Here is a 23162-nt window from a genome sequence, read left to right on the forward strand (position 1 = left end):
ATAGAAAGTATCATACTTATCTGACACTGCTGCCATCAGTGCTTGTCACTCCTCCTTCGCAAGGGCATCATAAAATAAATTATGTGCAGAGAAGGAGGTGGAGAAAAGCCCTCTATTTTTGGTGCTTTTTTCTTGGATGGCTCTGTACAAACTGCTGATTAAGTCTTGCTGGCAACAAATTGGAAACTGTTGTCATCCCATATGGGGGTTCTTCTTTTGGTAGCATTTGAATCACATTTTCAAGGTTTCACATCACAAGGGCTGGGAGTTTGCTTTATTTACTTGATTCTCACTTAAGCCTTCAGCTCCCCAACACTCCTACCAGGAGGTAATCCTCCCACCCCTCCAATTACGAGGTTGTTCCTCAATGGGGTGCATTGCTGGTGCCTGCCTGCCTGCTAGAGATGTCTCCTCTCCTTGGTCCTCCCCCAGCTCCCACACTGCAGCTCCCCGGCCTTTGCTTCTGTGCCCACCCTGAGAGCTCAGGGTGCTTCAGCAAGTGATGAATGGGATCAGAGGCTCTCAGGACGTTAACATGTTGGATAGGCACTGGGCACAGGAGCACTGCTCCTATCAATCCTACCGCAGGCAAGCAGTTCACAGTAAATAAACACAGTGTGACAGGAGGAAAGAGATATTTACTTTGGCTCATTAAGGTTTGCACTGAGGTGGAAGAATTAATCCCACAACAAATTATGCTGCTGTTAAGTCTCTGCTATTGCTTCTAGAGTTTGGGATTTATTTATTTATTTATTTATTTAACCGTCAGACAGGCAGCTCTACTTGCCCTTCTCCAATCCAAGAGGAATCAGTCGCTTGAGCCAAGAGCCTCTGGGGGTTTGGAAAGACATGTTAGGGGCAGTGAGTCACGGCTCAAAGGCTTCCAGAAAGCTGGGTGAGCCCAGGACAGGGTGTCCAGAGAGAGACCTGGACATTTGGCCTGGGGGGTACTGCTGTGCTGGGATGCAAGTTCTGACCCCCCCCCCCCCTTTTGAATATCCAAGTTTTAGTTTACTTGGCTTGTGAAGGCAGTTAGAGGTAATTAGGGGTAATGCTAGCTTTGTCCTTGCTGCGCTGCAGGTGGTCCTCAGCCCTGCTCCTTGTGACCACCCAGAATAAGATCTCTCCTGAACTGCGCTCAACTATAGAGTCAGTTATAGGGACAACACGTCAATTTAAGCTCTGGATCTGGTGTTGCAGGTGTCAGGTGGCATGGAGAAGCTATTCTTTGGCCTCAACATACACAGAAGTCTGCATGGAGGCCCTTCAGTCAGTCCGCAGACTAAGATATTGAGAAGCTGTGCTAATACATGGGGGCTATGGAGTATCTGCTCTGCAAGTGACTGTCAGACCCACTGCTCTGCACAGAGTTCACAAGCCTGTTCCTCCCGAGAAGCAGATCGTGTAAATTCCCTGATCTGGCCCTTGCTCTTCTTGCACATGCAGGGAGAAAGGTTGCCTAGACGGTTCCTCTCCAGAGGCTGTTAAGATACATTTAGCTTCAGTTAAGACTCCTCATAAAACGAGTCAGCCTTTGGGCAAGACAAGGCAGTGCTTGGAAGCTCTCCAAGCCGGTGGAAGGAAACACGATGCTCAGGCAGAGCTGGAGCTGCTCATCAAGGGGATGCGTGGAGGAGCACTGATGGGGAGCAAGAGGGGCTCTCAGGCAGAATTGTGATTCCCTAAGGGGCACGTACAGGTAACACTCCCCTGGGGAGAATTTGGAGCCACAATAGATGTATCCAAGTAGTCAGTTGTCTCAAAATATCCCTTTTTCTTCCTCGAAGCCCAGTAACCTCTGACAAAAAAGGAGTGATTGTAGGTGCTGTGAGCAGGTGGGGAAGCAAGAAACACCACCTCCGAGCCTTGGCACATTTTCTTGTGGTCAGCCTGCAGGCTTGTGCATCCCATGTGCATAACTTGGCCCACCAGCCCAGATGTTTAGGCTGTCTTTACGCTTCCTCCACCAGCTGGCACAGGGATGGAGACCAAGGGGACAAGCCTCACGGCCTGGCAGCGACATGCAGGCACCTGGGTGCTGTGGGCAGGGGAGGAGGTGCAGGGGCCACATCCCTCCTGGCTGGGGGTGCCTGGAGGTGGTGCAGTGGCTGGGACAGCAGCTGCCTTTCTCTCTCTCATGTCACTGTGCGCATTGTGTTTCTTGGCACTGTGCATCCATGACATCTTGATTTGCAGACAGTCAAATAAAATAGAAAAATAATGTCCCCTGTTAATAGGTTGACACACTGCTTCAGGCCAAGTGTGAGTATTTCTATAGCATTTGCTTTGCTGCCTTATGTCAGTAACTGTTGCTATTGAAAGTAAACACCCCAACTGGTTAAATCAACAGCGTTTTGTTTATTCAAAGCTCATAAACTCCAGTAGCTGTAGGTCACTTTATGAAGTGCCAACCCCTGGGGGAAGAGAAGGAATAGTGTGAAATTATTGCATGCAGTCCACCCATCGTGAGCCTTAGAGGAAGGGGATTTATTGGCAATTAATATTTCTTGCAGAGAAAAATAAAGTGATCCTATTGAGGCAGCTCCATGCTGAACCTTGAGCCTCCTTTTTAGTGAAAATGGGAAATAGGGGGGTCTCCTTGCAGACCTGGGAGAAAAATAAGATCTTGGAAAATTAAATTTTTAAATTTTTTTACAAAATGGTTTGCAAACCACCCAGTGGGAGAAGAGTGCAGACAAAACATGTAGTGGGAAGCCTGATGCTCAGTAGGTACCTGAATTTCTCCACCTTTAGCCCATTCTTCCCATTAGCATGATGTCTGCACTGTGAAACTCAGCTGGAAGATTTCTAAATGACATTGTTCTGCTGCACATCTAAAGCAGATGTGGGTTTTTACACCTACGGGTATGACTAATTCTGGGCCTGGGTGAAAGCACTTCTGGAGATGCCAGTAGCCTGCTTGTGCTGTAGCTGTGCCTGAATGTAGCTTTGCACCAGCCTGGCTACTGCTGGCCAGCATGGGGCTGCATCAGGGAAACCCCAACGCTCCTCTGCCCACTGCAGGCTTCCAGGCAGTGCTGCTTGGCTGCCCAGCTCAGCTGAGGAGAGCAGCAGGGTTTGGGGTTTCTGAGGAGCATGGATGAACAGGCTCCCCAGTGAACCTGCTGTCCTCCCCAGCTCCCTGGTAGGTTGCAGCATACACAAACACTGCGCTCTATGGAAGTTGGATAGAGACTTGGTTTTCGGCAGTGATTTCCAGCTTGCCTAGTTCCAGATGTATTTAAGATGAGTCAGATGGTTATTTCCAGGCTAAAATGTGTCCTTCCTCATCCTGAAAAAGCCTTGAGAACCACTGGTCAGTGGGATGTCAGGTACAAAGCTCTCTATTAAGACACTAAATCTGCAGGAGACGTAGTTTAATCTGCAATTTTGACAATTTGGGACTGTCTCGAAGTGAAACTTGTGGATTGAATAGGAATAAAGAGCATTCAGGGCAAAGTTTAAATACATTTTCTCTTGAGCGTTGTAGACATGGTTTTGGTTATTGCTATTTACTTGTAAGCCTTTGAGGTTACAAACCTTTGTGATAAATCCAATTATGAACTCATCAAAAGCATGAGTATTTAGGGATAGGAATTAATCATGGAGCCATGTGAAAGAAATTAGCAGCTTCTGTGAAAATAATCTGAATATATATTCTTAATTGGCAGTATCTTAGCCCAGCTGTTGTAATATATTTGAAGGGAACAATGAGTCATAAGGTTGTTTTAAATAGATTTTAAAAAATGTCTCTCAAACGGCACAAGAAAGTTACGAATATTGACTTATCTGTATTTCTAACAAGAGAAAAAAAGCCTTGTTCCCTTCTCCCACAGACACCTGTCTGCACGGTTTAACATTTATGTTTTCCCACCAAATACCCCAGCTTTGTTTTTGATGCAGTGAGAGAGTTTGTGCAGCTCTTGCTGCAGCCAAGAGCCATTGGATTTTCGGCTCTCTGAAGGTTTCAGAGCAGTAAAAGGGTGCCTGGACCACAGCCTTGCCTGTGTGCGAGTGGAGGCCCAGCACTGAACATACAGGTTAACATTTCTTTAGTTTTGGCTCAGTGGTGAATGGTGTTCAGTGAAGACACAAACGCTCGGGGTCTCTTGGGAACAGGCTCTTTGTCAGAGAAAGTTAAAACCCAGCCAAGGCAGCTGTTAAATAGATGAGCGGCATCCTCTGGAGGCCTTTCCAGTTGGGGTGGATGAATCTGGAGGAGTTTGAGTGCAGGTCATGAACTCGCAGTTCACCAGACCCAAATTGCTGCCCACCTGGTCTGCTCGCAGGGAAGCTCCTGATATTTTCCAGCTGTCTGTGTTGCAGGGAACAATTCTCGCATCTTCACTTTGTTCGGCTCCTGCTGCTTGTTAGCAAAGAGTTGAAACAGGATCGTAGGGATGGTAACCAGGACTCTCCAAAGCTTTCCTGACCATGCAAATGGCCATTTTAATGGGTTGAGAGGACCAAAGTTGGAGAGATGGTGCTGTCCTGGTTTTCTGACTGACGAGGAAAAGAATAATAAAGCTGGGGCCTGCTTGTACACATGCAGCTTTGTGATTGCCCCTCTGGTTGTGTGTGAGGCCTGCTGTGTGCACATGGAGACGGTGATTCTGTTGGCAACCAGACTGTGCCAGGCCCAACATTGGGCCTGGTCTCTGTGAGAAGCATTGGGCTTTTGTAGAAAGGGTTTATTTTTATTTTTTTTCTGAAGGAATTCAGTGTTATTCAGTGGAATCCTCTCTGCAGGTGGAATTTTTGGGCTCCAGGACTGTAGTGTGCCTGCACTTGAAAATTTGGCTATTTATTTGGAAACAGACATGGGCAAGTTCCAGCTCATTCATCCAAGCTGTCCTTTTTCAAGGACAAGGAGTAAGGCCAGCACAGCTGAATCGCTGCAGCCAGCTCCTGAATGTTTCCAAATAAAATGCCTTGAGTAAGTTTATTTTTCCCTCTCAAACCTAAATTTAGCACCCTGGAGAAGCTGCTTTGGCAGTCAGTGGATGGTAACGATGACAAGATCGATCTGTGGATAGTTCTGGGAAGATTTGGAAAGTGCTGGTAAAACAGAGTTGATTTCATTCATGTCTGTATTTTGTCCACAGCCCAAAGGTCTGCTCATGAACTTCCAATGGTTGAAAGACAAGATATTGACAGCTGCCTTGTGTATGGAGGACAACAGATGATTCTGACTGGACAAAATTTCACAGCAGAGTCCAAGGTTGTGTTTACAGAGAAAACTTCAGGTAGGGCATTTTTTTTTCCTCACTTTCCCTAATGTGATAAGGCAAACCTGCAGTACTGTTGTGTCTCATGATATTGTTCTAAGATTTTTGCTCGTGAGTAACTCTACTCCAGTGAGTAATCCCATTCAAGTTCTGCCAAGTAAAACCAAATCTCTTGAGGTAACCTTGTGAGTAAAATTAGCCCTGGGAGCTCACATCTGCATCGTCGGCCTTGCAGGCACTGTTGGAAAGTAAATCAAAGCCATGTCATGGGGAAGGTTCACAAGAATATAGACATTGGGAATCAGCAGAAAAAGGGTACATTATCAAAGAAATTAAATGACCGTTACATGTTCCCTTATGCTTATTTAATCTCATGTTTTGTAAACATTACAGTAGAAATAACAATTGAAATGACCATTTTTATTGAAGTGAACTATAGGCAGAGGTTGGGACTTCTGTCCTTAGAAGTCTGTGAGAGAAAAATGTGTGTAATATGTATTTTGATATCAAAGTAAAATTATTTTTATACACATATTGAGACACAAGAACACATCACTGCATCTTCCATATTTTTTCAGATATTTTCAACATTGATAGTTTCCACATTGATAGTTTTCATATCACTTCTTATAAAGAACCCTCTTAAGCATAAACAGAAATATATATTTCCCCACAGTGTGAAGGAAAACAGTGCCTCCACAGGCAAATGAAATTCAAGCCTGTGAAACATGCTGAGATTAAATGGAAAATAATCCAAAATGTCACAAAACACATATAAAAATATATTTTATTGAGTAAGGGCCTGCTTCTGTAAAGCTTCTTTCTCTTTCAATTATCCCCAGGCAGGCCGCTGCTCAGCTCTCTGAAGGATTTGTCTCTCACTTTACCACATACCCCTGAAATACAGTCGAAATTTGCACTGCTTCCACGTGTACAGGTTTGCATCACCTCAGCATTGCCATTGCAAACCGAGGCATCAGGTTAAATCATGCAGCTATCTAAGCCTGTGCACACCCATGCATCTGTCCTGCTGTCTGTGCAGGCTGGCACTGCACAACCATGTACATCAGATACATGAAGAACTCACAAAAGGAAGGCTCAGACTTGTAGCAAAACAAATCAAATTCAATTCAGAGAGAAAAGTTCCCTGTTGTAGCACAGTATTTTTTTCCAATAGAGCTGCATGTTTTAAAATATGTTTTGCCAATTTTTGGGGTATTATTGCTAGCTCTTGAGCAGTCACAAAGAGGAATGACTAGCAGATTACAGATTCTCTCTCTTCTCTTTTCATCTTGGCTGTTTATTTGCTTAACTTGCACAGAGACAATACGAGATGGTCCCAAGCCCTAGTTGGTGTTGGATGAATATAAATAATAGGAATAATGACTGGTTACTGGGAGTTATTTGGTTGCCTAGCATCACCTCTACAGCCTTTGCTGAACTCTCTTTATTGTGTTTTCACAATGGCATGCCGTAATAAATACCACTTGATTTCTGACTCAAAGAATACCTTACCCTAGAAAATATGTTTAGCATGGTCTAATGGTTCAGGTGGGCAGTAGAAATCCAGATTTTCTTGTTTACAGGTGGAAACACAAACAAATGCATTCTGCTGTAGTTAGTTACCTGTTTACTCAGAGCAGAATTGTTTCTTTTCTAATATCATATGCATACAGGCATTTCCTCTCACCTCACTAGGCAGTATGTGTATTTTATTGGATTTCTTAGGGCTTTTGCAAAATGACATTTGTTTCTTTGTAAATGGTCTGGACTTGTTTAACTTACCCGTCATTAGGCTTGATTTTTGTGTTTGGAATAATGTGCTCTGCAAGGATAATAACAGCATCCAGGGATCAGAAAAGCATCTTGCAATATGAAAGACCAGACTCTGCCATCCTTTACTCCTGTTTGTTTTAGTGAGACAAAGGACTCTGCAGTACAACAGAGCAGCAAGAGTAAAAATAATAATAATAAAAAAAGTAAAAGAGCAATTTTATTTAAACTTCACAGTCCCTTTGCATTGCTAAGAAAACACACTGTTCCTAAGTTTTCTGTCAGTAAACTAAGGCAGAGAAAGCCTAAGCAATATATCCAGTGACTTGCAAGAAGGGATTTAAGAAATAGCATCACCCAAGTGAACAGCATGTGGGTGATTTATGGGGTAATGCTTTTGGCAAAAAGCAAGCCAAACATTAATGTATGTGGGCATCAGCTGGTGAAGTGGGGGAACAAAAACCCATGCTGGAGGTCCCACTTTCTTCCCACAGCTCCAGCAAGCCATGCTGTTTCCCAGCAAGAAGGAGAGCTGCTAGGCCACTAGGCCTCTGAACTGTGAAGGTTCTGATGAGCCTGTGCAGTCAGAGCGATTTTCTTGGCACCCTTTATATCCTTTTAAGACCATGTATTAATTCCTTCCCACTGTGCTGCCACTGTTCCGTCGATGTCAGCGAATCGTGAAGGTGCATGGGAACATGCTTGGCAGCCCACAACGGTACCTGTCCCAAGAATGTTTTGCAGTAACTAAAGGAGATGATACACTAAAAAAGAGGTAGCTCTTAATGCCATTTCGAGGAAACATCTGAAATGCCCAGCCCCTATTTCCATATGAGAGCAGAGAAGGCTTTGGCTGGAACAGATGTTAGAAAGTAAAAAGAACAACAACATTTTCCACACTAAATCTAAAGCTTTTCTTCACTGCTGGGGAAACTGCATTTTTTTGTTTCTTTTTTTACCTCCTGGTAGTGGAGAGCCATGGCTTATCCCAGCAGCAGTGCCCAGTCTGGAGCAGAGATTCGCATGCCGGTGTTCCGTATCCTGCACTGCTCCCTGGCCATCTCTGTGGTCAGTCTCAGGCTGCCGGACTTTGAATAAATGATTGGCAAAGGGGGAATTTAGAGGACGGGAGACCTGATTCAAGGCTTTGGTCTGGATGAGAAGTGTGTGCATGGTGGTATGTAGTGTGTCTAGGGGACTCTGCGCCATGCTGCAGGCTTGATAGCTCTGTGTGTCCATGCACCATTTTATAATGTAGCAATGCCTCTTGCAGATATGGCATGAAGTGCTTTTAATGTGAAGATTGCTTTCTTTAATAGGTGTACATTAAGGCAAGGAACGTTAAAGCTTATCTGGATATGCAAATCACGCAGGGGCTGATGTGACTTCAACTGACTGCAGTAGATGGAGAATTAGGCCTTTGTGCATGGCTTGTAGAGGTTATCAAGTGTCACAGAGAGCCAGAAAGTTAGGATCTTACACACCTGGGACTTTCAGCTTCTCCCTTTATAAACTATAGACTATTTTAATTATTACCATGGCCTTACTTAGTTGTTGTTGCATTAGACTGCAGGAACACAGAACAAAAAGGGCTGGTTCTACAGCCCAATTCTCAATTAGAAATGTCGCTGGGTGGAAGGAGGAGGTGGATATTGCACTCACCTCGGAGAGCTTGCTCGCTGCAGCTCCTGTCTGCACAGCATTGTGCAGAAAGCTCTGATAAGCTGCTCAGCAGCAAACTAAGCCACAATAAACATTCTGGTGGGTGGATAGCACGCTGCTCGCGTGACCCTGCCATTGTCGCGTCCTCTCCCAGCTGTCAGCGCTGCCCCAGGGAGCCTCAGAAAGAACTGTACCTCTGTGAAGGCAGGAAGGTGCACCACCTCTCGGGGAAACGCAGTTTTCTCTGAGTTTCATTTTAGCAGCTCACAAGCATGTCTGTGCTAGAAAGTGGTGTTTGATTTCCCACTTTTGACAACAGTTTTAGCTCTAGCAGTAATGGCAAGGGAGAGAGCAGCAGTGTGGAAAAGCATCTAATAGCTTTCAGCATGTTGTACTCTGCAGAGGGCCTTGGCTAGGCTTGTTTGCCTGGTGTTTAAGATGAGAGTAGCAAGACTTTTTTTTTTTTTGTCCCTTAAAAAAAACCTCTGTGCAGCGAGATGTTCTCCTGTTCAGTGTTTCACAGATGCTCTACCATCTGGGTGTACCTTGAGCGTGGGGTCTGGATTAGTGTCTGCAACGATCCAGGTGCTGAGATCGAAGTCTCTGTGACTTACACAACTGAGTAAACTGCTCTTGGGGGTTCACAGTTGTAAATTAGGTTTTACCCTTCAGATGAATGCTCAAAACATACTTCAGTTTCCCCTGGATTTTGTAGGCAATTCTTCACTCACTATTTTTGACAGAGAGAATTGTAGAACTGTTCATACTTGTGACCAAAATACAACATGCTCCTAAGAACAATAATGAATACTTTTTACTTCTCTATTACTTATGTATATTTTCCACTAGAAATACCTGGAAAATAAAGAATATTCCCAAAATTATGCTGGGATGTCATTATGAAAATAGCTGCCCTTTTGTATTGTACTAAAACTAGTGCAATTAACTCGCCACCAAGAAGTCTGTAAAAGACTCATTTTAGGCTTGCGACAGGAAATGGCAGCAGGAAGCGAACTGAAGGGGCTGGAGCTCAGTGCTTGGTCTGTGAGCAGGGGGATAAAGCGCTTGTGTTTGAACTGCTGATGACTAAATGACATTAATTTTCTTAATGATAAGGTTTACCAACATGCAAGCATTATAGTTTTAGGTTCTTTTTAAGGTTACTTATTTCTGATGAACAATTGTAATCCTCAGCTGCTGCAGGGCAGAGGAGCTCATGAATTAGAGAGTCAGGACACAAAAGCAGAATTGGGTTCAAGGAGTTAGAAGATCTGAACTCAGAGAAACCTAACTGAGTGCATCTGAATAAAAATAGGTCAGGGGAAGCAACTGGATGGGATTGTACAGAGAGATTTTGCAAGTGCATGTATTCTTTCAGTTGTGATCTGGAAGAGGGAGCTTGGAAAGCAGTCTTGTGGCTGTTAAGGGTTTTGAATATGCTGAAGGTTGAGGGTGTTAGTTAGGGCCTGTATCTTACAATGCAGTAAAAAAAGAAAAAAAAAAGGTTTGGAATCCCCCTTCTTATTTGTTTTAATTATCACGTAATAATTTGCAAATCAGATGCAGTTGGTTGCATTCTGTTTATTCCCATTTGTGTACTGGTTACTGCTGCTGTGCTGTGAGTGATAGAGAAGTTTCGTGTTGGTCCAGGAGAAAAGTGCAAATGGACTGTGCTTTCCCCTGCCAAACTCTTATGGTGGCCACATGGACATCATGAATCATCGCTAGGACAATGTGGGTGGTGGAGGAACAACCCAAACAGAAAGCGTACATCTTTGGAGTAGATCCACCATAAATCTTTCAATTCAGCTACACAGTGTAAAAAGAGGAGGTGGTGCTCTCTGCACCCTTTGAACTGATGCAGCTGTCAAGGGCGCTGAAGCATGGACACTCAAAGTCCATTTAACAAAAATAAATCCTTCCAGCCTCTAGATTCAAGCAATGGAGTTCTAGTTTCTTTTTCCCGTGGGTTCCTTTATGTGTCTGTCTGTCACCTCAGGGATGTTCCTATGACTGTGGTTTCTTAGGACGCTAATAGGTAGAGCAGGTGAACATACTTGAACATCTGCCAGTTTCAGGAGACCTCACCGCAGGGCAGGATCAGGACTGCTTGTTCAATGTGCACACCCAGCTGCACTGGAAATTGGTGTCCGTGGCAAGCTGAAGCTTTTGTCTGCACAGCGTGCAAAATGGAGGTGGGCTCTCTTTGCACGTCCACCTATACTAACTGCAGTGCGTCACGTGCGCAGAAGCACTTATGTTTTTGCCATGGCTTGCCTATTACTGAAATAACAATAATGACAATAACTGTTCTAGTGATATCTGTACTTCTTTACACTGTCTTTCTGATTTCCAGCACTTCTGTACATCTCTCATTGCAGATGTGCTTTATTTTAACTCTGGGCAAATCATTTCTTTGAAATATGCTCCTTTCAGTTTTAAAAGCAAACAAGCAGGGATTGTTTTGTAGGGATTTTGCTCTTAGACTTGCACTTTTCAGTATTCCTTTTGCGTTGCAAGCTAGCAGATTTTGAGATTTACACTCTCTAGAAAAATTCTTGTTTATAAAACACAAGAAGTTGGACCCAATTATGCTATCAATCTGAGTCCAGAGTCAGTGTTGCTCCAGACCCAGGAATCCCAAGGCACATACTGTCTGACACTTTATTATGAGTAAAGCTCCTATTGCATGTTCTTACCTATGCAGTAGATGCCTTTTACAGCCCATACTTGTTTTAATTGTGTAAGTTGATATGTATCTGCTCGAAATCAGTCAAATGACTTGGAGTATGAGACAGTCTTCTGGACAAGACAATTCGCTGTAGAAAACTGTGATGGGAAGGCATTATGACACATATAATGTGAAAAGTAGGTGGCTTGTATATTGGTTTTGATAATAGTGAGGAACCAGGGTTGAAGATTAGAATCTTTTGTGAGAGTTGTGAAAGGAAACTGTAAGACTGGCAAGAGTAATGTTCCCCTATTCTGTTATGTCAAGTCTGAAATTTCTCACCGTGCCCCAAACAGGGAACTAGATGCCAGTTAGTAGTCTGACAATTTCGTGAATGATCAAAAAAATGTCCTGGGGAATGCAAAAAATAGCAAACTATTTTCGACAATTATCTCTTTGAACTTAATGATGCAATTTACTCAGACAAATTAAAGATAAAAGAGAAACCTAAAACATTTTAAAACTTTCATTTTTTTCTCATATCCATCCAACAGAGATGTTTTCTGTCTGAATCCAGCAAATAACCATAAATCTTTCATGCAAGCTCCAAGCTCCAATTCTCTTACTGAATTTCTAAACTAATGAACTGAAAAAGAAGATTTAAGTTGTGGAGAATTGAGGGGAACAGGACATATCTTAGAACCTGGATCCTAACTCAGCCACACACGCTGATGAACATCCATTACAGTGTAGGTTTTTAAGGTATCTTAACCTGAGACAAAAGCCCAGCATCTAGGGAAAAAGCAAAGAAACAAACTACTGTGGTTTTCTTGTTTGTTCATTTGTTTTTATGGAAAAGTCTGAGGAAGAAAGCACAAGTCTTTGGGAGTAGTTACAGAGTTAGCAAAAGCGAGAGTGGTACTGCAATCTGAAATGATTCCATTTGTTTGCAACATGAAGTTCTGTAGACAGTATATGAAATATATTTGCTCTCTTGCTCTTTGCTTAGTAGTTCAGACAGCGCACACGCACCACCACTTTCTCTGCTCTGCTCAGTTTGTGGCTGGAGCCTAGCATTTAAAGCTGGGTGCTGGATCCACCCTAAATCGACAGAGCGATGGATTGAACCAGTGGAGTACATTATTGATCTCTGTGTTGAGAGGCACATCTGATTTTTACATTAGCTAAAGGTGATCACCTTACAGGTTAATCTCCCGTCCTTATTATGCCTTGCAGTGCAGCACATTGAAGTGGCTGCAAACCAGAGCAGAGGACCTGCTTGGTAGTTGTTCATGCAAAAAGATGTCAGAACTGGGGAGGGTCAGGATGGTTTTATTTTCTTTGGGTTTCTGCTCTGTTTGCTCTTTCTAAGCAAAAGAGGAAGGCATACAGCAAAACCCATCATTTTGAAGAGTGACAAGTGTATAAAATAAGGCAGATTTGAGTTTTCCCTTTTTTGCTATGTAGACAAAAGGTTTTCAAGGTAAATGTGACACCTTCTGCTTTTTCTTGATATTGCTGATGAAAGCCCAGCAGATCTTTCTGCCCACAGGTTTACCCCATGGCTGAAATGTGCTGCCTGCCCCAGGTGTTCTTGTAATCCCTCAGGACAATTGTTAGGCATTAAGCTGGGGATCTCAGAAAAACACTGCAAAACAGGAAAAAATCTAAGGATCACGCACACAAAAATGCAAAAGTGTGTGGCTGCAGAAACGGAGTTGCCATAGCTGTTAGAGACTCAGCGAGACAGGGTGGAATCCAGTGTTTTGGAAGGTTTCCCCGTATGACACAAGATTTTGGAATTTTACAGCTGGTAAATCCTTATTAACACAGGCAGCCACTACTGGCCTGGATTCCCTGGCTTGCTGTTTACTATGGGGGCGCCTAGTGGAAGTGTGCCTGGTCCTGATTATTCAACTTTGAATCTTAATTGTTTAAAGAGAATATTAAATAATAATAACAATTCTGGGAATAAGCAAAAGGCAGAGAGACAAGCTCCCATCACCTGTTGACAGAAAATTGATCATGTAAAAAGCTGGCACGGGGAGTGGAATTCCCTATTCTCCCACTTAGTCATCACATCCTGGTGTGACTCATTTTATTACATGGAGGTTCCCAGTGGTTTTATTTTGAGACGAGCTTTTGTTTAATAATTTATACACAGACACACACAAACACACACGTATAATCTTAAAAAAACAACAAATCTATTTTGATGAATTGGCATAAGGAATTATTTGGAAGAGCTCTGGGATGACAGACTGCCCCTGCTGCTTCACTGCTCAACTACTGTATTTATGTTTTATTCTAGTGTGAATTGAATTCCTCAACAATAGCTGGGGAGAAATCTTCTCTAGACTTGTTCTCACTGTGCAAAATGTCAGATTTGGGGCTGGGCTGGATGGCGGATGACTAATCCATTGGCCTTTTACCTCCCAGACCTTGACTTGTATCTTTGGCCTTGGTGACTCAAACTCACGTCCTCAGTAAAATGAAGGCACTGGCCTCAGCTCACCATAAACAGAGCTTCACTAACTGCAGTGGGCAGTCTCGCTTCAGCAAGAAAAAGAAATCCACAGAAATCAGAGTCAGTGAAAAAGTCAATAGCTCTTCTTTTGCAAGTTGTAAATTCATTCATGCTGCGTTTGCTCTAAAGTTTGAAAACTATTCTGAAGTAAAAGCTTAGGAAGCAGCAACTGCTCAGGTGTAATGCCGAGCAACCTTGCATTGACATGAAGCAGAATAACTGCCCAGCTGAAACCAGAATTCATCCCCCAAAAGAGCAAGAGATTTTGTGTGCGTTTTCCCCTGCCTATAAGTTTTCCACATCCCAGAAGTAGTGTCTGTTTTTCTGGAAAGCATTCGTTGTTCCTAGCTTTGTTCTTGGGGTGGCTTAAAAAGACTTGCCTGTTTTCCAGAGATGCCTGTCATGTACCGATAAAACCTCACGGAGATAATTGCTGTGCGTTTTTGGAGGACTTTCCAAAAATCACAGTGAATAGGGACAATTCATTGCAAGCCCAAAGGGAACTCCGCAGAAATGTGTAGCGAGGGCAGCTGCCCCACTGGCTACCAGGCTCCATTTCTTTGGGGAACTCGCATGGTTTGCTGCCTGGGAAAAAGGTAACAGGTTGTTCATTAAGTAATTTGTGTAATGCTTGACTGAAAAAGCAATGTACATTTTCAAGCATAAAATCACATGCAGGCACAGAATCACATACAGAGTCGGCACAATAGTGCACTTAGTCTTCAGTTGGAGAGAGCTGCAAAGAAAATTTCCTGAACCTCTCAGTCCATCAGTCATGCTTGTTCAAATAAAGCAGTAAGTTTGTTTCTCTGCTAGTTACTGACCCCAGAGTCATGAGTAAGAGATCGTGAATAATGTGTAAAGGCTGTAACTGGTTCAGAAAACCTTTAATTGGCTAATTAAAAAAAGCCCTATATGGGGCTGCAGAGAATCACCCAAAATGTTCCTAATGCAGACTGACGTTTTGATTTTCCCCAAAGTTTGGAGCAAGACTTTTGGTATGATCATGGTTTGAGCTAGAGAGGGTAGAATTACTTTCTTCCAACAACTCATTCATTCCTCCAAAGAGTGCTGACACAATCAGATCTCTCATCGGGGTTTAATGCTAAGTCTCATAGCCCTGAAGCAGCACAAAAATCTCTATTTCCTGAACATTTAACTGACCTGTGGTGTTAAAGACTTGCCAACTAAGACAAACCATTAAACGAGCAGGGAACCACAACAGTAAAAATATTGCGTGAGGCAGCCGTGGCTGGTGAGACCTCAGGGTCCACATCCAAAAATATTTTATCATCTTGAGTGGAACTACCGCTCTTTTCAGAGACATGGATTGAATTCCCCATTGGGGAGGTGGAATTTGAGACACACCACACACGTGGACCTGGCACTGAGCTCCCACGTGATCCCTGCACATACCAGGACATCCTTGCAGTGCTCTGGCTGGCGCGTATCGCTCCCAGGACAGCCCAGCACACGCTCTCTGCATCTTTAAAATACTTCAGCAAAAATGATGCTGTTGTGCTTTTGTAGTTTTCTTACTTTTTTGCTGTTAGTGCAGGTTTAATTATACACAATTATCTGTACTTGTAGACTTTATATTAAGTTACCAGTAAAGCTGGGGATTAATCTTCTCTGTCTGCAAGCAGGGAGAGGACCAGTCATTTACCCCGTATGTGGCATGACAGAATTATGGGATAATTAAAGCCAGAATGGACCTCCGGAGGTTGTTGAGCCCAGCCTCCTGCTCAGAACAAAATGCACATGCGGCCTTTAGGCACCACTTGGGTTGCAACCCTGATGCTGGAGAAAAGGGCCTGCTCCTGAGCGTGCACATCGTGACGCTGTTTTTGTACTGGGTCCGTGCTCCACCATCATATCAGCAGTGTGGTTTTTAGCACATCCTTACAGTAAAAATCACATTTTTGCTGATGACTTCCTTGAAACATTCACTCTACTTTTCCCCTCCCTCAAAAAGCTCCAATTTATGCGCATTAAAAAAAATTACTAATGTGCTGACAGTTTGGTGCAAGTTTTCTCTGTTCAAAATTTCCTTTAATTGTCCTACAGGTGGACCTTAGAATTCTTCTTAATTTACTGTTCCTGCTGTCTGTTAACTGTCTGAGTGCGAGTAATCAAAAGATTTACCCTTGATTATAGAAGGATAGGTTAGATCAGAGAGGTATTTCTGCACGTGCTTGTATTTTTCATTTTATTCACAGCTTCCCGTATCCTTCTGCCAAAAGCTCACTGTAACATGCCTATCCAGAGGGATTAAAGGAAAAGCAAATACTAATTACCTCGAACTAAAGTTTGTACATTCATAACTATAAAAGTGAAGCAGTGAGACAGATGGAGCCACATCATGATATTTAAGCATAAAGGTCAGCAAGTAAGCTGTGGAGTGCTTATATTCAACAGGGCTTCGGAGCTTAAAGAACAGGGGCGATGCTGCTGACAGACTTGTTAGGAACCTGTTTAGCCCGCTGCAAGCATGAATATATCCAAACAGAAGCATCCATCATCATTAGGATGATAACCCCTAATACATTTATTTCTTGTTCGGTTGGGCTTATTCTCATTCTTAATCCCCCTAGACTTTGGACTCTGCCTAAACATCATTTGATTTTTATGGTTGGCTTCATTAGCTTTTAGTGCAATTTCAGTGGCTCAGTTACTAAACCAAATCAACTGTGATTGTGGTTGCATATGCTTCACAGGCCTCGTGAGTACGGCAGATGACTTTGAGGCCTCTTTCTCCTTTATTTTTTGCATTTTGGAAATCCTTTTGATTTCTACCTTCCATGTGAAGTTAGTGCTGCTGCATCTGCACAGACTGTTTGAATTTAGCAGTACAGGAACAAAGATGAAAACATTATGCCTGGAGGAAAAACAGTGTCAAGTATTCTCACTTGGCTGGCCTTGCTGTCAGGACATCTTCATATTGCATTGCTTAGACTGTTCCTGATGCACATCTCTATTAGAGCTCTTATTTTGTCGTGTCTTCTGGTTTTCTTTTACCACCTCTCTTCCTCAAAGTACTATAAAAATTTCTCTTTTGGGGTTGTTTTGGGGGATGTGGGGAGGTTCCTTAACAGCTATTGTGATGGTTTCTTTTCACAAAAATCATCTCGAAGGGGAATCCCCCCATTAAGTATTAATTGTGCTGTCATCAGATGGTGCATTTAGTATCTGCAGGATTAAACCCACAGCCTCCCACTTTTCCGAAGTGTTTACCATTCCAGTCACGGTGAAGCATTAGCTGCATTAACAGGGGTATGGATTTAACCTGGAACAGTCCAGAGCAGTGGCCGAAGCAAATGCTTATTATTAAATAATGGAATACTTTCCATTCATTTGCACAGCGGTCCTCTGGGATGTTAGGGCTAAACAGCAAACCAGGCGAGAGGCTTGCTGGCTCTAATTGCAGCGCTCGCTCTGGCCGTTCCTTCCTGCCTGCCGTCACCGATCCACATGCTAGCGTGGAGAAGACGACTGACTCACAGGGGAGGGACTTGAGATGCTGAAAAGAGAGAAAAGTCAGAGTTATTTTGTGTTTTCTCTGTGCACCAAAATGCGGTGGCAGTACAGGAGCAAGGTGTTTGGACGTCATGCTGCAGCGGTGCTGTTTTGTGTGTGCGTGCAAGCAAGAAATGCGCGGAGCTAAAGGAAACACCCGGGGACCGGGCAGGATTGGAGGGAGGAAGGGGCACACTGTGGGCAACTGATCCAGGGAAACCCTCCTCCTCCTCGTGAGTGTTTGGGGGCCAGAATGTAGCAGAGGTTTCTTGGGGATGGGATACCAGGGGAGGCATGGTCCTGCCGGGTTCACTGGGCACACTGGGGCCCAGGGATGAAGCGATGGAGTGTCTGTGGTGCGGAGCAGCAGCTTGAGCCCTTCTCCGGGAGATGCTGTCCTGAGAGCCAAGCACATCTGTCAGCTCATTGTCTGCGGAGCAGAGAACAAAGAGAAAGCAACAGAAAAAATGCAAAATGCATTTAAAAATACTCTTTCATTTCCCTTTTCGCCAGAAGCAGAAGTGCTTAAATAACAGAGGACAAAAGCAGCTCTTGCAGAATTTCCAAGAATCAGGAAAAATAAAAAGTCCTCTGAGAAGCGTTTTTATGAGCCTTTACCCTGTGCTGCCAGACCTGGGCAAGCAGGAGGGGAACCCCCGCGACTCCCCCCCCTTTAGCACAAACACCAGCCCAGCGGCTGCGGTACTTCAGAGCCCGTCAGTTAGCTTGGCTACGTGTCCCCTGTTCATTTTAAAATCAAACTTTCAGAAAGGTACGAGGCAAATTTTTTTTTCCCATTGGTATTTTTCTTCTGAAAATTAATTGGCTGAAAGACTCGGCAGAATTTAAAATCAAAGGGGTGGAGATTAAAATCTAAAAACCAATAAGGAAGGCATTGCTAAGAAGTATTTCTGGGAATTGTGAGCGACAGTAGATTTAAGAAACCTTTGTAGCCAGGCGAAGCACCCTGTCTGGGTACAAATGTCCTGTGACTGCTCATGTGCTTACAGCACTGGGTTACTTTGGCATTACATACAAGGGGACTATATTTTATTTTGCTTTATAAATACCATTTTGTGTAACTCAGAATGGGTACGAGCTACAGTGTAATTAAGAGCAGGAAGACTTCCTGTGGGCTGGAGGCAGAGGCTGTTGTACGTGTCGTGAGGTGCTTTTACTCCAAGCCTGGTGAATATTTGGTCCTGTGCAGGGACTTCAGGCAGGACTGCTGGTGGCTTTTCTATAACAGTGGTGGCAGCAAAAAGGTGCAGATCCACTGGTGGAGGTGTTGGGCTTGTTCCTTGGTCAGAGGAGTTGTATTGTTTGGTGTCGTGCGCTGAGGTTTCATATTGCACATACGAGAAATGAGTATAAATAGTGAGAAGGCATGCAAATAGAAATCAAGCATCCTACGTATCTGGTTTCCCAATTACAGCAAGAATCTGTCCCTGTTGAACTACTTCTAGAAAAACCTAAGCTCCGGTGAGAATTCAGAGCATCTGCCAGTTTCAGTGTGCACCAGCTCTACAAGTCAGCCCCGAAGCGGCTCAGTTTGCATGCTTCGGTCTCCATGCAACCAGTGCCAGAGCTGGATTTCTATCTAGTCCTTTCTTCTCCTCCTCACCCAGCCTGTCTCCTACCACACTGGTGGGGAGCTATGTTAGCTTAAAACAGCAAAACATTTGCTGAGCCCTTGACCCACTATGACCATTAATGAGTTATTTGACCTTCTGGTGCCCTCCATCAAGTAAATTTGGCTGAAATCAAGTCTGGCAAAAAGCAGATGGTGCACCTGCGCAGAATGTTTCATTCCTCGGTTTGCTTAATTTCTACATAAACATTTAATTTTAATATGTACGTAAGTCTTTTCCTGGCGAGAGAAGTGTTCAATGATGTGTTTAAATTAAATGCTATTCCTTTTGGTTATAACTGGGAAGGTTCTTGAAATTAAGTAAATTTTGAGAGTTTTGCTGACCTGATGCCCTTAATTTGTCCTTGATTTTTTTTTATTTTTTTACTTTTTAAGTCAAGCTTTATGATTAAAAAAAAAAAGGTACATTAATACTGTGATATTCTTCCAGATGGACAGCAGATCTGGGAAATGGAGGCAACAGTGGATAAAGATAAGAGCCAGCCTGTAAGTATGCAAAACATTGGATGTCCTCTCCTTGAGCTTCTCAGACAGCAACTTGTATTCAAGGGATAGTTTTCAAAGAGCGTCTCAAAAGCAGAAAGAGCAGCTATCTGACTGCTGTGATGACCAAATGTCAAATGCTTCAGCAGTAGATGTGTTGCAAAAAGAAACTATTCATTTAGCAGTAACCCACAGCAAATTGAATAACTGCTAGATTTTGTGTTCTTGCAGAAGACTCTATTGTATCAGCCCAGTTTTGAAAGAGTCCTCTGCAGGATGCTGGCTATACTAACTTCCTTTTGCCTGTATGGAAGTCTTGGGTACTCTGTACTGTGGAGGACAGGATTTGCACTACAGTATTTAAAATTAACGTTGATCTTTCAACGGAATAGGCCTCATTGTTCACTTTGCTTAATGGGACCTTACTGTAGTTGTTCAGTGCATTTAGGAGCTAGCACTTGCATTGCCATGGGCCATGCCTGTCCTTGCGGAAGAGAATGAGACGCTGTTAATTTCCATGGAAGCAGGATACGGCTGTCTATAAGTAAGAAGCCTATAGAATAATCTAGTTTATTCTAACACATGGAGGGAAATCTGCAATATTTGTTGCATTTGCCATAAGGAAATATTTTGTTGCATTTCCCATAAATTTAAGGGGACAGTTGTCTTGGCAATGGGCTGATCCCGCTTCATTCACCTGATGGGAGTTTGCCAACAATACTTGTTTATCAAGCACAGAATGGCTAACAGCACTGCTGTATTTACTACCATTCTGCGTGTTTTATTTGTAGCTGAGACTTCTCTCTCCAAGTTCAGGACAACATCAAGTACCACAGAGGATACAGTACATAGAAACCATAATACCAAAAATCTTGCAGTTTTTCACCATCTGCCCTTTTTTCCTTTCTTCCTCACATACCCTTCTTTGTAGGGATGAATTGGAAGGTTTACCTTCCTTTACCTCTGGACATGCAATGTGAGAGACACACCCAACAATCTGCTGTCAGCCTCATTTACTAACTCTATACTGTCACCTTTCATTGTTTCAGAGCATGCTTTTTGTAGAAATACCAGAGTACCGGAACAAGCACATTCGCACACCTGTGAAGGTGAATTTCTATGTCATCAATGGTAAAAGAAAAAGAAGCCAGCCCCAGCATTTTACCTATCACCCAGGTAATTGTCAGGGACAGAGCAAGTGGTTGCCTTGTTCTCATGAGCAAGATTTTATTTTCTGCTATGTTGTTTTGTTGCCATTATCTGAGGATCTAAATGTTACTGTTTTAATCAGCTGAGTGCAGCTAAGCATCAGCTACTGTTTGGTTTAAAGGGTGCATGTGATTTAGGATCAGGAATTTCCCATAAATTTAAGGGGACAAGTTATCTTGGCAATGAGCTGATTCTGCCTGATTCACTTGATGGGAGTTTGCCAGCAACTTCAGTGGGAGCAGTACACAGTTGACGTGTACGACAGTAAGATAACATCAGATCTGGGAAAATGTAACAAGGGCTTGGTATGGAGGAAGAAGAGCAATATATATTCTTCAGAATGAGGCTGGTTGAGAAAAATATGAATGCTTTTCTGATGTTCTTCCTCTTGGGAACTGGTGAGCAATCTCACAATAAACGCAACAGGATTACTAATGAGATTCCCAGAATTTCTCAGCTTTGGCTAGGATAAAAATATTGTGAGAAAATTGGAGTATTGTGCTTGTGGAAACCAGAAAGCATAAAATAATAGTACCAGATTTTTTTCAAGCTTTAAAATGATGTCTTAATTTGGCTGGTTTCTAAGAACAGGCAAACATTCATTCTGGTTCTTGATTTCAGTCTCCTCTAGCCTAAAAATTTTTGCTCCTCTCCCCAAATTTAAGAGCTGTATTAGGACATCACTGATGTAAAGGTTTCATATAGTTGCTAAATTGTTCTCCTATAGAATAGGAGAACAGTATTGAGAAGTACAATACTATTTCAATACAATCTCTGAAATAGACCACTTCAGAGTAGAAAACCTTATACTTCCCCAAAATAACCCTGTTGCATGACCATTATATAGTTTCCATTGCGCGGTATTTCTGTATCGAATTTTGATGAAGATTTGACAGAATGAGCATTAGAAATGTCAGAATTTGTCTTTAGAGGACCATCGTTTATCCACACCAAGATTCATACAACTTGTACTAAATCATGGTCTTTTAAATGATGGTGTCAGAAAGGTCTTCAGCTCTCAGTGCTGGGGAAGTTACATGTAACAAAGGAACTAAAAGAAAGCCCTAAAATAATTAAATTCTGCTTTTGGTCACTTAGCTAAATGTTTGACAGAAAAATTAGTAGTTGTTGATGTCATAGGATTTCTATTTACTCAGTCTTGCTTTGAGATGCAAGTACTACAAGAAACACTTATCTATGGGCTTGTTATTTTGCATGTGTTCCAGAATGGCCCTACAGTGAGTTAACATATGAGCTAAAATATTGTACTTTTCAAATTTCAGAAATTTGTGGTTAAATAGTTGATTAAAGATTTTCAGGAATATCTTAGTACAAAGCGCTTTCAAGAGAAAGCCTCCCTTGATTGCATATTTATTAAGCTCAATGCCTGTGAGATACGAGCTCGCACATGCAAATCTTGTAAATGGCTTAAGTCTCTTATTACTCCAAGGAAAACCTCTCTGTTCCTCATCAGCCTGTTACAAATAACATCCTTTGCATGCTTTGTTCTAGTACCATCAATCAAAACAGAGCCCATTGATGACTATGATCCAGCCTTAATCTGCAATACAGTACACAGTGGTCTGGGAACAGTAACACAGCCGTACTATTCACAGCACACAATGGTCACCGAATCCCCTTCCTGTCTTGTGGCCACTATGGCTCCCTGCCAGCAGTTGCGCTCAGGCCTTTCTTCTCCTGATTCGCGATACCATCAGCAGAATCCAGCTGCTGTAATATACCAAAGAAGCAAGAGCCTTAGCCCAAGCCAACTGGGCTACCAGCAATCCAGTTTGATGGCTACACCAGTTGCTATTTCAGATGCCCATAGGTCAGTGTTGGTGCATGCTGGTTCTCCAGGCCAAACTTCAGCAGTGCTCCACCACTCTCCAGGCAACCAGCAGTCCTCTCCAGTGATTCACTATTCTCCAACCAACCAGCAGCTGAGGTGTGGAAGTCACCAAGAATTTCAGCACATCATGTGCTGTGAAAATTTCACATCCAATGTTGCAAGACCCAGCCAGCCCCAAGTTAGTCAAGCACAGAGGTTAAGTCCGAGTTCGTATCCTACCGTGATCCAGCAGCAGACAGCTTCAGGCCAACGAGCAGCGAAAAATGGACCACCAGTCAGCGACCAGAAAGAAGTATTACCAGCTGGAGTCACTATTAAACAGGAACAGAACCTGGACCAAGCATATCTGGACGACGGTAAGCACTGCTCATCTCTTGTATGGGTTCATTGGTTCATTGGAGGGAGGGGGAAAGTTCATGACTTAGAGATCCCACCTGTTCCTTGTCACAAAAACAATGTGGCCTCCTTTTGATGTGTATTTGCTGTTTGCTCATAAAAGTAAGTTTTGGTCTTTCATCAGTTGCATTTTTGGTAGATGGCAATGGACTCTGGTAAATGAGCAAAAAACAGAGTGTTCTGCAGAAACCGTC

General features: G+C 43.1%; 1 protein-coding gene across 7 annotated transcripts in view; it reads left to right on the forward strand.

The window, feature by feature from the left end:
• The window catches only part of NFATC2 (nuclear factor of activated T cells 2), a 97012-nt gene that overhangs the window by 41845 nt on the left and 32005 nt on the right, over positions 1–23162 (forward strand). For all 7 annotated transcript variants that reach the window (XM_080558072.1, XM_080558070.1, XM_080558071.1 and 4 more), the window contains exons 6-9: positions 5106–5246; positions 19459–19514; positions 20561–20687; positions 22233–22928. In XM_080558072.1, the coding sequence (XP_080414198.1) occupies positions 5106–5246; positions 19459–19514; positions 20561–20687; positions 22233–22928 (1020 nt within the window). The remainder of the gene's footprint in view (positions 1–5105; positions 5247–19458; positions 19515–20560; positions 20688–22232; positions 22929–23162) is intronic.

Source organism: Anser brachyrhynchus (assembly GCF_964034855.1).
Source record: "Anser brachyrhynchus genome assembly, chromosome: 16".
In the NCBI taxonomy this organism is placed as follows: domain Eukaryota; kingdom Metazoa; phylum Chordata; class Aves; order Anseriformes; family Anatidae; genus Anser; species Anser brachyrhynchus.